We start from the raw sequence: 15,641 nt of genomic DNA, 5'->3' as shown, positions 1-15,641 counted from the left end.
CTAACGCTTTTCTTTACCGCCACCTTCATCCATATACTTTTCTTCTTGTCATTACCTTGTCTTTATGCCGAAGCCCACCAAGTCATCCGCATCTTCCGGTACTCGCAAAAAACATGCGCGTAAATCAGGCAAGAATGATGAGGGCCAAGCCCCTCCTCCGAAGGATAAAAGATTGAAGGGAAAGGACAAGGCGAAGGCGAAGGCAGAGCCGAAGAAGAAAGTGTACATTCCTCCTTTGAAACCTGCGCCGGTTCAGCAGGACCCCTTAGATAGCCTTGGACTAGCAAAGGTGTTACCACCAGACCTCGTCGTCGTGCTGAGAAGGCTGAGTAAGAAGGATGCAGTGACGAAGGGAAAGGCTTTGGAGGAGTTGATGAGCTCGTGGGTCGGGAGAGGTAATGATACGGAGTCGACACTGGAGGTTGCGATGCCGGTATGGGTACGTACTTATAACTGCTCTTTACCACAATTCTTTTGCCGAAACCTCCTGAGAGGTGATCTGCGAAAGTCGCGGCTCTATAGCAAAGATATGACCAGACTATCACCTGTGAATGGGTCCATATTTTGGTTAGATGTGCTCGTCGGATCTGATTCTCGTAAAGGTAACTGGCCGAATGTGGCGTCTGAGGAGTTACTGCCATGGCTTTTAGTCGACTAATGAACACAATGTCATTTAAACACTTTGCACCAGCAGTTCTCGTTGATCTTAAATCAGTCTCCTTTATGAAACTAATCGTTTTGTCTTCTCATTTCTGCTAGCTACACCACCTCCCATCCCTATTCCTCCACCCATCTCGCCGCATCCGTCTGCTCGCCACATCTCTCCATGTCTCGTTCCTCCGGCTCACACCACTCCGGAACACTCTCCTCTATCATCTCCGCGAAATATCAACTCAAGATCAGGCTGAATCCGTCCTCGGAGCCTGGTCAATGGCTTCCAGAGATGTCGACCGTCAAGTAGCTTCCTACGCCCGCAGATCCTGGACCGACTGCATCTCTATACCTCTTCCCTCCTCACCGGAAACGGAATCAGACCCAGAAAAGCCGAAGGAACAGGAAAAGCCGACGTTATCTTTGGAAGGAGAGTTCGTAACAGGATTGCTGTCGTTCGTCCAGAGAGCGGTTATGGACCCCGCTGGACTGTATCTATATTTGAATCCGGTTCAGGTGGCAGTGTCGCATTCTTCACATCATCACCATGGCGCTGGACGCCCAAATAGGGGCAGAGGGCCGGTGCAAGTGAAGAGAGAAGAGCGGGAAGTCGAGGTGGAAAAGAAGGCCGATGTGGATGAGGAGAGTGAGGTGGATAGGAGGGCGAGGTTAAGGATCGGAGGACTGGGAGTGTTGCAATATCTCATAGGTATGTTTGGTCAAGTCCTTTCTAATTCGCAACTAGAGGCCTAAACCTTCCCATCTCAGAGACTCGCACATTCACGACACAACTCATGCCGATTTTATCGTCCCCCGAATTATGGTCATCGCTACATCACGCTTCACCATGTCCATTCGCTGACCCCGGTGAAGATGGTTCCTTTGGTCACGGGCAACCTGTAGTGAGGACAGCGACTTGGAACGTTCTAGCAGCACTTCTCACCAATAAAGGTAGGCGTCGATTTCCCATCATTCATATTTTTCCACGACATGGCTAACTCGACTGATGTATTCGTAGGTGCTATGGAGAACGAGCTCGTCGAACTTCTGAGTGTTGCTGTTCTGAGGTCAGCGTTCGTGGAACCAGACCCACTCGTTCGGACCGCTATGTGGAAACCTCTTCTGCTGTTCTTGAAAGGTACGCCATTCTTTATGCTTCCTCCCTCTCCTCGTGCTCCGTTCGTCATGCTCATGCAGCACCTCGTTTGTAGACCATCCTACCGCTTGGGAGCTAGGAGCCAAGCTTGATGCGGCACAGTCAAGTCCACGACCGGATGGGGAACATGAGCATGACGAGGATGAGGACGGCTCGGACGATGAAGATGAAGCCCATGCTGAACAATCGACTCAGCCACCGGCACAACCAGAGCCACAGCCAGATGCTCCACCACACCGCTCAAAGGCCTACTCCGAATTCCTCCAGTTCCTCGAGCTGGGCTGCTCGGGTTCTCCGACACAAGGTTACCCGACGATCGTTATCATCCTTTCGACAATACCCTCTTCCGTGGGTTCTATATCATCCTGAATTGCGCCGAGCAGTCACTGACGGGCTTTCTTGTCATGCGTACAGATCCTTTTGTCTAGCGACAATGCCGACCCGTCGTCTTCCACCTCAACTTATCCCGCCTCCGAGCTCTTCACATCCTTCTGGGCTGCCATCGATGGTCGTGCCCTCTCCTCCCTGGATCGTTCGACCACCTCCGCGGCCTTCCTAACATCTCTGCTCGAATGTCTCTCATTCATCATCCGGAGACTCCGCTCTTCGCAACAACCCGAGTCAGACGCACAAGTTTCCGAGACCCATGGCGCAGTCACGGAGATGGTGAAAGATCAGTACAAGAAGGTCTGGGAAGAGGTCAGCGAAGGACGACTCAAAGTCGAGGTGAAGTCGTTTGGAAGGATAGTTGCGGAGGGCTTGCAAGGTCTCGAGAAGATGGATGCGACTCTGTTTGAGGCTGCTTGGGAGGCATTCACGCATTCGATAAGTCACGCCCCATCTGAGCCCACAGCAGAGTCATCGCCGGCGTCCTCTCGACTCGTCACAACTACTTTGAAGACGATGTATGATGTTTTCGAGGAGGGCACAAAGGCAAAAGAGAGGGTGAGCGAGATGGTGAGAGAAGTCGTGATACATGCTGCGCAGAGGTGTAAGGTTGTTTTGGATGAAGCTGTCGGTGACGCCCGGGCACAGGAGAGGGCGCGTGCATTGGACGGGTTGAAAGACGTACTTCAAGTGTTTGAGGGTATTGTTTGGGGCGACAAGGAGTTTTCAGAGGTCAGCCAATTTCCCATTATCTCTATATTTTTAGCCCATTCAGATGCTGAGTCCATACGTATAGCTCGTTGACGACACCATGAACAAACACTCGGCTCATCTTCTCCTCATATCTCCCTCCCTTCTCATGGCGTACCTCGCTTCTCGAACACCTTCAGATATGCAGCTCACGCTCGGGTTGTGGCGCTCGATCCTTATTTCCTTATCGTCGGCTCCTTCTATGGTGTATGGTGCTCTTCCTGCTCTGCTTGATGCCGTCGAGAAAGGTCATGCTCAGGGTAGGGAAGGAAAGGGTGATGGTTGGGTGGCAGAGATGCACCCAGAGGAGAGGGAGTTTGATGAGGTCTTGATGACGCTGTTCGGGGATGCTACCAGCGGTGGAAGCGCAGGAAGAAGTCGAGAGGCAGTCGGTTTGCTGGAGAGGATCATACGATCTTCGAGTACGTATTTCTTCTGCGCGTTTACTTCCATTTTTGGCGGACACTTATCCAGACTGTTCTTTTTTCTTTATATTAGAACCCTTCGTCACACCCTCTTCCTTCGAAACTTTGTTTCAACTCCTCGTCGGTTCCTTCACTCAGCAGTCAACCTCGTTACTCGTTGTCGACACCATCCCGTCCGATTCTACCACTGCCTTTTCCGATGAGTCCGAATCAGAGTCACTCCCATCGCCAATCTCGTCGTCCTTCAGTCAACTCGAAACTTTACTTCGGCTCGTGGCGGTTTCACTCAAGGTCCGTCCGGACCTTGGAGAGCAGAACCCGAGCTTGTTCGTCGAGGCCTTTATCGTTGGCTACCTACTACCGAAGTCTTTGGACGAGCTGGTAGGCAGCAAGATGGAGAGTACGGCGAAGAACGTTTGGGTTGCGTGGGCTAGCGTGAAGGGTAGTGAGGGTACGGTATTGGATGGTTTGAAAGCGAAGTTGGCGGATGTTTTGGGGGATGTGAATGTGCGGGCGAGGTATGGTCACGTTCCGTCTTCTTCACGAGTGCTTGGCCATGCTAACTCTTCGATTTTAGTCCGGAAGATATTCTCCGAGTGGCGTCTGATGATATTCCAGGCATTCCTTCATCTCTGCACAGTGATATACTCCCCACTGTCCACCAATTGGACATCAAGCTTTCCTCACTACGCTCTACACCCGCCCACCCTATACTTGCCATCACACAATCACTCGTCCCTCCGCCTTCAACATTCTCATCTCCCACGCTCGAGTCCGGTTCTACATCCTTCGACTCAATCGGCTTCAGCTCATATGCACGCCTCGTCTCCGCTCTCCTTCAGACCTTCACATCCGACCTCTACAAAGCCAGATCAAACATCTGGGCACTGAAGCACTTCATTGCCCTCGCAACTTACGCCGAGGAAAGCATCCAGCTTCCGGTCATAGAAAGCGAAGTATTCCGCACTGGTCTGGACAAGGAAGTCCTCGAAGGCTTGAGGGAGAGAGCGAAGATGATGCAGGCTTATTTACTTGTTCCGCCGAGCGATACGGCTGGAGGAAGTTGGCATGTAAAAGTCGTTAAAGCTGCTCTTCCGGTTGCGGAAGGCAAGGGCCGGGTGACCACGAGTCAGGATGGGATAGAGGACTTGCTGTTGAGTCTGGTAGAAGACGGGAAGAAGGAAGATACATATAGGACGTCAAGGGTATTGTTAGAAGTATTGAAGCATGTGCTTGTCGATGCGGGCAAGGCGGATACTGAGCAGTGGATGATGCTTGCTAGGAGATTAGAGAGAGGTGGTAAGTCTCATCTCCTATCAATGCGCCCTTCGGAAATTCCTTTTACTCAATGTGGTCTTGTAGCCCCTCAAACTTCCCTGGCCATCGTCCATGCCATTGCCCGTCAAGGCTCTGAGCCACCTCTCCTCGCGCGCTACCGAAACGAACTCGCCGCCGGAATCCTCGGTATATCTCCCAGCAAAGCTAATACCGAGGGTCTCACCCTGCTCCGTCGTCTCACCGCCTCCGCACCTGATCCTGAAAGCGACGTCGTTTTCTTGCCGCAGCCCCGAGCCGTGAACTTCATGAAGACATGCCAGAAGTGGATTACTGGGAACGATGATGAGGACGAAGACGAGGACGGTATCGATGACGATGTGCAGAGTGAGATGACAGGCGTCTTCATGGACATGGTGCCACTTTTACAGAACGTGCCCGGGAGTCATTGGGATCTGATCTTTGATATCATCGAGAACAATCTCGAGGTGAGTGGCACTAGAATAATAGTGTGGACATGACCGATGGGCTCATCGTAAATTCATGACAGAACGCTTCGTTCGAAGATGACGAGACTTTGGTCGTCCTATGGAGGACGGTCAGGCTTATTCAGATGATTCAGGATCTTGTGGTGTACAATAAGGCCCTGAAAGCGGACTGGCAGGAACGACAGATGACGATCCTTGGTCTCCTGCGTGACCTTGTTGCTGCTCAGCCAAGTCAGTCTTCTCTGGACTGGCTTATCCATTCACGGTACTGACGCGGCCGCACATAGAATCTGCCAAGCCTTCGACACCGCGCTCATTATGCCGTGAAGCTGCGCTCTCAATCGTTCAGACACTCCCAACTTCGTTGATTAACCAGAACACACTTGCAGAGGTACACGCACATTATCTCAAAAACTCAGCAATTTCTAACGTTTCTACGGTCTCAGATGGTCCATCTCCTGCTAGATCCCTCGCCGGATGTACAGAAGATGGCCTATGATCTACTGCAAGAAGCGGCTAAGAAGCGGACGGAGTACCTCGTCATCGAGGTGGGCGTCGATACCGAATCAACTGTCAAGCCTGAGCTGCCCGCAGAGCTCATCAGCATTCTGGAGATGACCTTAGACTCGAGTGATCTTGAGGATCACAGGGATCCTGTACGTGTCTTCGATTACTCCGTCGTGGATTCGTTGCTTATTATTTGACTGGTTTGTAGAGAGTATTCGCATGCCTATTAGGATGGATGATTGCATTCGATCTTTTCACAGATACTGTAGGTAACCTTGGATTCCTGTGACTTTTATTACTGCTGATAAGTACGCATAGTCCATGAAAGTCCGCTCCGGATACACCGAGCAAATTCGGAACCTTGATCTCGTAGCATCAAATTTTATCCCCCTCGTCCTCAACATCCTGAATCTTTGGAATGGACTTGGCAAGGCATTCAAGCTCGATCTTTGGTCTATCAACGAACATTACCTGTCATGTAAGGCATTCTAACATCTATGCTTTGCACAACCACTGATCCACGCCATGCAGCTTACGATCCGGACGATACACTCAGTTTGAAGCTACTCACTGCACACCTTTACTACCGTGCCCTTCTCACCATCCCGTCACTCATCCGTTCCTGGCTTCACGACTGTAAAGATCGCAATCTTTCAGCGTCAGTCACCAACTACACCTCTCAACACTTCTCTCCCGTGATTATCAACACCGAGCTCGTACAGCTCCGGATCCGGCGCGTCACTTCCGAACTCGACGACGAGAACCTCTCAATCAAAGTCGCCACGAATGTCAACGAGGTCACGGCGGTATATACAGTGGACGAGCAGCATCTGACAATCACGCTGAAGGTTCCGGCTGACTGGCCTCTCCATGGGATCGAGGTTAAGGATTCGCAGCGCGTGGGCGTGACGGAGAGTAGGTGGAGAGGTTGGTTACTGGGCGTGCAACAGATTGTTTGGGCACAGGTGAGTGGAGGACCGCTTGTCGACCCTTTCTCTAGATACAGTCGGCGAGTCTCTAACTCCCGTTACAGAATGGACATATCATAGATGCCTTGAGCCTCTTCAAGAAGAATGTATCCTTGCATTTCGAAGGGCAGGGCGAATGTGCCATCTGTTACTCGTAAGTACTCCCCCGTCTTCTTGTGCTGTCCATTGAATGAATCATCTTGGTATATAGCATCATCAGCGTCATGGATGGTGCTCTACCCAACAAACCCTGCAAGACGTGCAAGAATCGTTTCCACTCATCGTGTCTGTACAAGGTCCGTACATCATTATGCTCATGCATCTCATCGTCCGAAGCGTATTTTAACGTTGTATTACAGTGGTTCAATACCAGTCACTCGTCGAGTTGTCCTTTGTGTCGTTCAGATATCATGTAAAAGGAAGTTCAGCATGTATCATTAGCAGATCCTTATCAAAATAAAACTTGTATATCATAAATAGCGTAAGATCGAATATCCTCCTCCTCCCACTTGCTTGTACTGTTCTCACTCATCTGTGTCTCAATCTCCGCAGGTGATACTTTTCTCTTCTCTGAAGCATGGAAAGCTGTATACTATTCAGCGTGTGTTTTATAGCCAGTGTTCGGCATCATCGCGTTGACAGTGCTCAAAATCTTAACGGGTATCGTTCGAGCCTCCTGCCACTGTATCATCCGTCATGCCTGGCCGCCCAAGATCGGAAACCCGCTCACCTAGAATCAACTTCCTCGTGTTTCTTCCTCAAAAGGTATCGCAACAATGACACAATCGCCGCGCAGCCCGTCAATTATGGTGGTTCCGTAGTATGTCTCTTGCTGTCTCTTGCAGCTCGGTTGGTGGCCGTTGGATCAGATTACCGACGTTACCAATTGCAATTGGACAAGCCTCTAATCATGAACCCAGCTGACTTACATCTAGATCTTCTGCTGTGTATGTAAGTCAACCCAGTTCCTGGTTCTCCTCGGTCTTCCAGCGAGCATGTCGTAATTCAAGAACCGTAAAACGACCACGAGGTTCAAACAAGGCTTGTCGATTCCACGCCCCTCTCAGACTGCGAGAAGCCATAAGTACCATTCGAGTCTTGCATGATATCGGACTAGAGCTAGTCGCCTCTCACATTCGAAGATGTCCGAATCGCCCGCTACTACAACATTCACACCCTTCACCGGCCGTCGCGTCGCCCTCGTCACCGGATCAGCACAGGGAATCGGTCGTGCGATAGCCCTTCGTCTCGCTAGCGATGGATATTCTATCGCGCTCGGAGATATTGCTGCGAAGGTTGACGCTCTACGGGGGCTTTCGGCTGAGATCACTGAGACCTTTAAAATAGACTTAGGAACGGACGCGAAGGAGAAGGAGAAGGAGTGGGAGGCGAGGAAGGTGGTCGTGCTTTGTGTGGATGTGAGAGAGGAGAGTGAGGTGAAGGAGATGGTGGAGAAATGTGTGACTGAATTGGGTAGACTAGATATTGTGCGCTTAGGTTTGGTATCTTCTTGACCCTTTGTCGCTTGCTTGACTTTATGCATGCCCAGCACACTGACCCATGTTTTTGTGCAGATGGTGGCGAATGCTGGCGTAAGTTCTTTGCCTCAAGCAATACAGGACGGTACGTCCGAGGTCACCTGAAGTGCTACCCATATCCTGCCATGAAACTCAGAAGCAATTTCTTATCCCATGTATAGCAAACCTAGGGGACTACCGACGCGTCTGGTCCGTCAACGTCGAAGGCGCGATTCTATGTTATAAATATGCAGCGATACAGATGATCAAGCAAGGCAATGGCGGGCGTATCATTGGGGCTTGCTCTATGGCTGGCAAGAAAGGTGCGTGGATATTATTATAATTGGGCTACCAAGAGGTCATATGTACTCGAGATTGATTGATGTGCGGTTGCTCAGGTTTCGCCAATCTTGGTCCATATTCTACGTCAAAGTTTGCGGTACGGGCATTGACGCAAGTATCTGGTTCGTGTCGTATAAAGTATCTGTCCTCGGAGTCATCGCACAAAACCTAATGCGGTTGTGATAATGGTTCATGAAGCGCTTGACCTCGCAAAATACGGAATCACGGTCAACGCGTACGCACCAGGTGTCATTGACACTCCAATGAGTATGTTTCCTGTCAATATCTCCCCTTTCAGCCATACCATACCATAGCTCCTGAACCGCAATCACAGCAAACTTCCCGGGGCTAGGACTAGATCCTCTCAAACAGGTGCGCACACTTTCCCTTCCTCTTCACTTATATCACGATTCTAATATCCTGAACTTGTTTTAAGCTCTTGGAAGTACCTAACGCCAAAGTCGGATACCCAGAAGATATCGCTCATTGGGTTTCGTATGTGGCATCTCCTCAGTCACAATATATGACCGGTGGGCTAGAGTTTTTATTCGTGTGCAGTGCCTTTTGGCTTACGTTTCGTCTGTAGGGCAAACTACGTTCTTGGATGGCGGTTTGTTCTTCGATTGAGCGTGTCTGCGGGGGAAGTTTGGAGGAAGTTTGAAGTTGTATGACGATGTAACTGTACTCGCTCTTGGAAAATTGGTATTTTTGGAAGCGCAACATACAATGAGCTTATCGGGTTTACTTACAGCCCTGTTCATGTTGTGTATATTCTGCTCGTATTTTTGGAGGACAAAGCATTCAACATATCTAGTATGATGAAAAGACAATCCTTCCCCGTCGATATAATCATGCGGTGGGAGGGGGTCAATATATAGCGACGTAGGTACCGCACTCACGAATCCATAGCAGCCAACCGATCCACCAAATCCTCCATCACATCCTTCACCCTCGTACCACCCTCTCCCTGTCCTCCTCCTCCTTCCCCACCCCTCCCATCCTTGCCTTCTTCTCCACCCCCTATCCCCATCCCTCCAAAACTCGCCCTCATCGGACTCGGACTAGGTACCAACGGCCCCCCACTCGGCTCAAACCCGGGTGCGATCTTCCGCAACGCCTCCATCTTACGCTTCTGCTCCGCCTCTTCCCTTTCTCTCTGCCGACGCATCTTGTCTTCTTCGCGCAGATGGAGGTAGTTTGTCCGGCGTGCGGCGTGCGAGGACAGAGTTTGGCGACGGGAGGTTTCGAGGGTTAGGACGTGGGGTTCGAGGGTGAAGGGGTAGACGAACTGGGGAGGGACAGAGAGGAAGGAAGGAAGGTGTGTTGGTGTTGGTGTTGTTATAGGATTCAAAACGTGTCAGAGGATGAATACGAGTGAGAATGGGGATGAAGGGGCTTATTACATAGGCGTTCACGTTGTCTGGTAGAGGATGGATGTCTGGTGGAAGTTCTACCTGTGATCGCGAGCGCGAACATCCTGTCACTAACCTTTGCCTGCGAATAATACCTTCTCCAAACGGTCAGAATTATAAACGTACCGGTTTCGGGACACGCAAGCTGGGGGATTGTATGAGGGGTACGTGAGCTGCGGCAGCATATTGCGACTTCGCTGCATGACGAGAATATCAATATCAGAATTGGTTGTTCAGGAAGTCATGGAGATGGATGACAGCACAATCATGAGAGGCCATGTTTGGTCGATTGTTTCGTTCGTGAGGCAAGAGTGTGGTTGACGAGAGCACCGGAGTAACTTGGAGTAAGGCAAGGAATGCTGGGCCACTTAATCAGGGGCTAAGTTCGAAGGTGATGTTTCCCACGATCATAAACTCTCCCAAGTTGCAGGGACAGGCTCGCTTGCTTTTCTCTCGGACTTCCCTTCTCCTGACGCACTGGTAAATGCATAATCTACGGAGAAAATAGACTGAGTTCACCTTGAGCTGAATCGTGATGCGCCATATATGATACTTATCATTGATCACCTTTACTCTCAAATGCCGAGGCTGTGAGTGAAGCCTAGGTGTCTCCTTTATTCTCGAAATTCCCGTCTACTCAGGCTTCCCCCGCTCTATAGCCTCAATAAATGTTAAGAATATATGGTTCATCCTGGACTGATTCACGGCATGCTATACTTATAGAGCACCTTGTAAACGTTTTGCTCTCAAACACCGAGGCTGTGGATGAAGCCTGGATATATCTTTTCTTAGGATTCCCGTGTCTGTACTGCCTCCTCATCCCCACGCTACTTACCCTCAGCCCACAGCGCCTCAGGCCCATGCTCAGAGACGACACTTTCGGCGCTTCTTGCCCTTCGCATTAACCACCGCGTCGCCTTCCTCAGTACATCCAGAGATAGTTATCACTATGCACAAGATCAAACCAGGTCTAGTTGTCGAGTACGTCATGTCTCTGTTCTGCTAGGAGCCGTCTTTACTGATGTAAATTGCAATATTCGGACTTCCTAGGCCTGCCAACGCGTCCCCATCTCTAGCCGGAATAAACGCAGATGGAATGACGGTGACACTATCCGGTTCGCATATCTCCAACCTTTCCTCACCATGGAGCTGAAGCGCGTTCGCTATGTGGTAGATTTCGCGGTTACGGCTGGTCTGGATGAGAAGAATTTGCCCAGGACGCGCCTGGAGGTCGACATCGATGGCTTGACTGCTCAGAAGAGCGTTGGAGCGAAGGATTCTGCCAATAAGACACGGCTCCAGGCAATCCAAAGCATGAAATTGTAAGATTTGGACGTCATGTCGTCTCGATGGAGTTACTGATACGGTGGTTCTCAAGCACGAACGTCCGCCCTTCATCGATTCTCCACGTTCGCATTCTCTATAAGAGCCGCATCGGGAGTATCGGAAATCGTGCTCTCGGAGAGTACGAGGGCTTAGTTATCGAGCTTCTGCCGGAAGGTACTTGCACCGTCATAAAATCCTTACACCCACAGACTTCTAACAGGACAGAGACAGGCAGCACAGGGAAGACGATCAAACTAGTACCCGTCGACTCAAAAGCCGATCCCATCGAGTGCTTCTTTCGCATTGTCATCGACGATACCCCGCCTACGTTTCTCGACGACCTAGGACTCGACGCTGCCACGTCTTCTCTCGCAAACTCTCGTCTGACTCTTGCGCAGCGGGACGCTAGCAAGTTCACCTCCACGGTCTCTGGCACTGTGGATACTGCGGTGTCTATTGGCACCCAGGCTCAATCAATCGCTGAGGGTGCAAAGAAGCTCGACAGCGAGCAGGTCATTGGGGTCTTGGTCGCAATGTTGGACGCTGTGGTCAAAGTGGGGGACGAGCTATCAACGGTACGTTCTTCACATGGTCAATAGTAGCCTGGGCCAAGATAGTTTAGCGCTCATTTTTCCAACTGGAACAGGCCCATCCGATGATCAAAGTCGCCTGGACTGTCGTAACCTGTCTCTACAAGGTTGGTCTCAGATTTTGTCGATATTATGTGCCTCATGGTCATCTGTTTGCGTTTAAACATGCTTCATAGGCTGCTAAGGCTCAGCAGGAGCTGGATGCAGATGCTCGACAGCTCGCGGAAGAGATTTCTGCCATGCTCGCCTACGTAGCCTCATGCAAGGATCTAGCACCAGTCGGTGGGAGAGAGAGTATAGTCTTACGAGCTGTGGTATTAACTCAAGAGGGGGCTTGCTTGATAGACACATGCATGGCGCACCGATTTGCAGGTGAGATGTCCACACCTTTATCACAGGGGAAAGCAACGGACAGTTGATGTTCGATTGAAGCACGTGCAATCGTAGCACCGTTCACCAATATGAAGACTCGTTTTGAAGAATGTCGAAGAAAGGTGCGCGAATTGCGACAAGAATTCGACACCGCCGTCATCGTTGATACCCGGAAGGAAGGTGAGTGTTATGCTTTGGTTTTGGTCCAAATCTCTTACGTTTCAATTTGGTATAGTCCAGGACAGCAGGAAAGAAAGTGCTTCTGCAAGACAGGAAGCCGTGCTATTACAGCTGCCCTTCGCCCGCGACGCAACTTGGAATCAAAGCCGGGCCTGCATGCGCGGAACTCGGACCTCTTTGCTGCAAAATTTCTCGTCTTGGTTCGACACCGAGGATGACAAAGCGAGCATCTTCTGGCTCACTGCACCTCCCGGCGCAGGGAAGACTGCTTTTGCACATACAGTCGCTTTCGATGCATCATCCAGAGACGTCGTCCTTCTTTCGTTCTTCTTTGAGCGTGCTGTCAGCGATAGGAACAACCCACGAGCCTTCGTAGGCACCCTCATGCATCTTCTCAGCGGCCTCAATCCACAGTTCAAGGCCTCCATGTGTAGCACTCTAGACGAGAAGCGAGAGCTTCCGTCTGCGCCACCTATACGCCAGTTCAACGAACTTCTAGTACATCACGCTTCAACCTTTGCCAATCAGCGCATACTGCTGATCATAGATGCTTTGGATGAATGTTCGGATTATTATGACGACCTCATGACCATTCTTCGCGACCAAATTCCTGCACTTCCTCCGACATTCCGTGTCTTCGTTACTTCCCGTCCGGAGAAGATTCTCCTCCGCCGCTTGCGACCACTGCAGCATGTTCGCCACATCACAATCGAGCTCGAGGATGCCGATAACCTGTCGGATATATCGACCTACGTCCGTGAACGATTTGCCACAATTGCAATCGATCACGACTTGGACGGCTCCGATTGGCCTGGCGACGAACGATGTCACTCGTTCGTTGCAAAAGCTAGCGGTCTATTCGCGTGGGCATCTGTAGCTCTGGACTATATAGGGCGAGTCAAGCTCATTGGACGAGATGCGAAGCTCCAAGAGGTCCTCTCACAAAGCAGCACACGTGTCACACCCGTCCAGGAAAGGATGGATGAGCTATACATGACCGTCCTCGGGACGTGCAAATGGGACGATGACGAATTTGTCCAAGGTTATCAACTTGTTGTGGGCACTATAGTTGCCTCACGGCAGCCCTTATCGAAATCGTCACTAGAACATCTTCTAGGTGATACAGCCGGTGTCGTCGCTGAAGTACTCAATATTCTTTCGCCACTTTTCACTGAGTGGAAGACGGATGATACACCGATCCAGCTCCTCCACCTGACGCTCTATGATTTTCTCACACACCGGGAACGATCAAATAGATACTTCATCAATGAGACTGAGCATTCACGTCGGATTGGTTTGCGATGCTTAGGCATTCTAACTGAGACATTGAAGGAGGGAGTGCCCGGTTTGGGATACTCTAAATTCTGGGATGAATACATCTTTCGACCCCTTCCGGTGGTTGATGTGCCTGACAGTATCGCGTATGCATGCCGATTCTGGCTTGAACACATCTGTCTCGTGCAATCGCCTATGGAGAAGCAGTACATCGATGCACTTGACGCATTCTCTCCCTATGTTATCTCCTGGGTAGAGCTTGTATGTCTTAGGAATGTGTTTCCAGCTCTCACCAACCTGCGGCAATGGGTTATGGTACATGTCCTTGTCTGACCTCTTATTTCATCCCTATTACTGATGTGAATCCGGTACTAAATAGGTTCATCCTGTATTACAAACCACATCAATTGCACAAAACCTTGCCTCCCCTAATTTGGCGTGGTCTCTCCACAACCTCTCTAACCGGCTTAGAGATATCGGTCGTAGAGAGGACGCGTTAAGTGCAACAGAGGACGCGGTTCGCATCTACCGCCAGCTCGCACAGGACCACCCTGAGGCATTCAATCCCGCCCTCGCTGAGTCTCTCAACAACCTCTCTTCCTGCCTTGCAGATGTCGGTCGTCGAGAGGATGCATTGAGTGCCATCGAGGAGGCGGTTCGCTTCCGCCGCCAGCTCGCGCAGGACCGCCCCGAGGCATTCAATCCCGCCCTCGCTGAGTCTCTCCACAACCTCTCCGCCTGCCTTGCAGATGTTGGTCGTCGAGAGGATGCATTGAGTGCAATCGAGGAGGCGGTTCGCATTCACCGCCAGCTCGCGCAGGACCACCCTGAGGCATTCAATCCCGCCCTCGCCGACTCTCTCAACAACCTCTCCGCCTGCCTTGCAGATGTCGGCCGTCGAGAGGACGCATTGAGTGCAATCGAGGAGGCGGTTCGCATTTACCGCCAGCTCGCGCAGAACCGCCCTGAGGCATTCAATCCAGACCTCGCCTTGTCTCTCAATAACTTCTCTATCCGGCTTGCAGAGGTCGGTCGTCGAGAGGATGCATTGAGTGCAATCGAGGAGGCGGTTCGCATGCGCCGCCAGCTCGCACAAGACCGCCCTGAGGCATTCAATCCCGCCCTCGCGTCGTCTCTCAACAACCTCTCCAACCGGCTTGCAGATGTCGGCCGTCGAGAGGACGCATTGAGTGCAATTGAGGACGCGGTTCGCATCCGCCGCCAGCTCGCGCAGGACCGCCCCGAGGCATTCAATCCCGCCCTCGCTTCGTCTCTCAACAACCTCTCTTCCTGCCTTGCAGATGTCGGTCGTCGAGAGGATGCATTGAGTGCCATCGAGGAGGCGGTTCGCTTCCGCCGCCAGCTCGCGCAGGACCGCCCCGAGGCATTCAATCCCGCCCTCGCTGAGTCTCTCAACAACCTCTCCAACCGGCTTGCAGATGTCGGTCGTCGAGAGGAAGCATTGAGGGCAATAGAGGAGGCGGTTCGCATCCGCCGCCAGCTCGCGCAGGATCGCCCCGAGGCATTCAATCCCGGTCTCGCCTTGTCCCTCCACAACCTCTCCAGGCGGCTTGCCGATGTCGGCTGTCGAGAGGATGCATTGAGAACAATTGAGGAAGCAGTTGACATCTATCGCAAGTTCATGCAGGACCACCCTGACGCATTCAATCCAAATCTGGTCTTCTTCCTCTGCAGACTTTCTTGCAGGTATCATGATTCCCATCGCGCTGAAGATGCATTGCAGTCTGCAAGGGAGTGTTTTGCACTCTATCACGCCTCGCCTCACATGAGACCGACTGTACTCGTAAGTGAGGAAATACATGCTCTCGAACGAGTAGCAGATTGTATGGGTCAGTTAGGCCATGACGAGGAGATGACGAAGTTCCGTTCTCTGGCAGAGGCGTTGGGGCAGAAGTGGGGAGTACAATCGGCGGCAGGAGAACCTGATGCCGCGTCTTCCGATGAGTAGACAACGTAAGTCCACAGTGCACACCGGTTCACGCCAGGTTATCCTAATGTT

At 51.3% G+C, this 15,641-nt stretch overlaps 4 protein-coding genes across 4 annotated transcripts; 3 read left to right on the top strand and 1 right to left on the bottom strand.

Moving 5' to 3' along the window:
• Positions 1-64: 64 nt before the first annotated feature.
• On the top strand, positions 65-7,023 carry STEHIDRAFT_65287 (uncharacterized protein; the record flags this gene model as incomplete). Its single annotated transcript, XM_007308656.1, is given in 20 exon segments — positions 65-439; positions 760-1,360; positions 1,399-1,602; positions 1,670-1,789; positions 1,863-2,155; positions 2,222-2,926; positions 2,991-3,336; positions 3,419-3,528; positions 3,574-3,887; positions 3,947-4,668; positions 4,732-5,132; positions 5,195-5,363; positions 5,420-5,562; positions 5,579-5,788; positions 5,848-5,904; positions 5,958-6,117; positions 6,171-6,604; positions 6,673-6,761; positions 6,819-6,903; positions 6,967-7,023. The coding sequence occupies 20 exon segments, from the start codon at positions 65-67 to the stop codon at positions 7,021-7,023; spliced, it is 5,595 nt and encodes a 1,864-aa protein (XP_007308718.1).
• Positions 7,024-7,749: 726 nt separating this feature from the next.
• Positions 7,750-9,176, top strand: STEHIDRAFT_141926 (NAD-P-binding protein; the record flags this gene model as incomplete). The annotated part of the gene is made up of 8 exons (XM_007308872.1): positions 7,750-8,094; positions 8,182-8,230; positions 8,307-8,447; positions 8,523-8,588; positions 8,665-8,733; positions 8,801-8,838; positions 8,903-8,996; positions 9,053-9,176. The coding sequence occupies 8 exons, from the start codon at positions 7,750-7,752 to the stop codon at positions 9,091-9,093; spliced, it is 843 nt and encodes a 280-aa protein (XP_007308934.1). The 3' UTR covers positions 9,094-9,176.
• A 185-nt stretch (positions 9,177-9,361) lies between these two features.
• On the bottom strand, positions 9,362-10,201 carry STEHIDRAFT_103444 (uncharacterized protein; the record flags this gene model as incomplete). The annotated part of the gene is made up of 5 exons (XM_007308871.1): positions 10,142-10,201; positions 10,005-10,075; positions 9,870-9,920; positions 9,523-9,754; positions 9,362-9,474 (listed from the first exon to the last, which is right to left on the bottom strand). Exons 1-5 carry the CDS (start codon positions 10,155-10,157, stop codon positions 9,362-9,364), a joined length of 483 nt encoding a protein of 160 aa, XP_007308933.1. The 5' UTR covers positions 10,158-10,201.
• A 597-nt stretch (positions 10,202-10,798) lies between these two features.
• STEHIDRAFT_141924 (uncharacterized protein) lies at positions 10,799-14,191 on the top strand (the record flags this gene model as incomplete). Its single annotated transcript, XM_007308870.1, has 10 exons — positions 10,799-10,859; positions 10,929-10,993; positions 11,053-11,200; positions 11,257-11,378; positions 11,436-11,779; positions 11,851-11,901; positions 11,971-12,166; positions 12,227-12,346; positions 12,402-13,936; positions 14,001-14,191. Coding segments are annotated over exons 1-10 (2,802 nt in total), but the record flags the coding sequence as incomplete, so codon positions are not given.
• Positions 14,192-15,641: the final 1,450 nt, after the last annotated feature.

This window comes from Stereum hirsutum (assembly GCF_000264905.1).
Source record: "Stereum hirsutum FP-91666 SS1 unplaced genomic scaffold STEHIscaffold_16, whole genome shotgun sequence".
Lineage (NCBI taxonomy): Eukaryota > Fungi > Basidiomycota > Agaricomycetes > Russulales > Stereaceae > Stereum > Stereum hirsutum.
The sequence above is the reverse complement of the archived record's forward strand: the minus strand, read 5'-3'. Positions and strand labels throughout refer to the sequence as shown.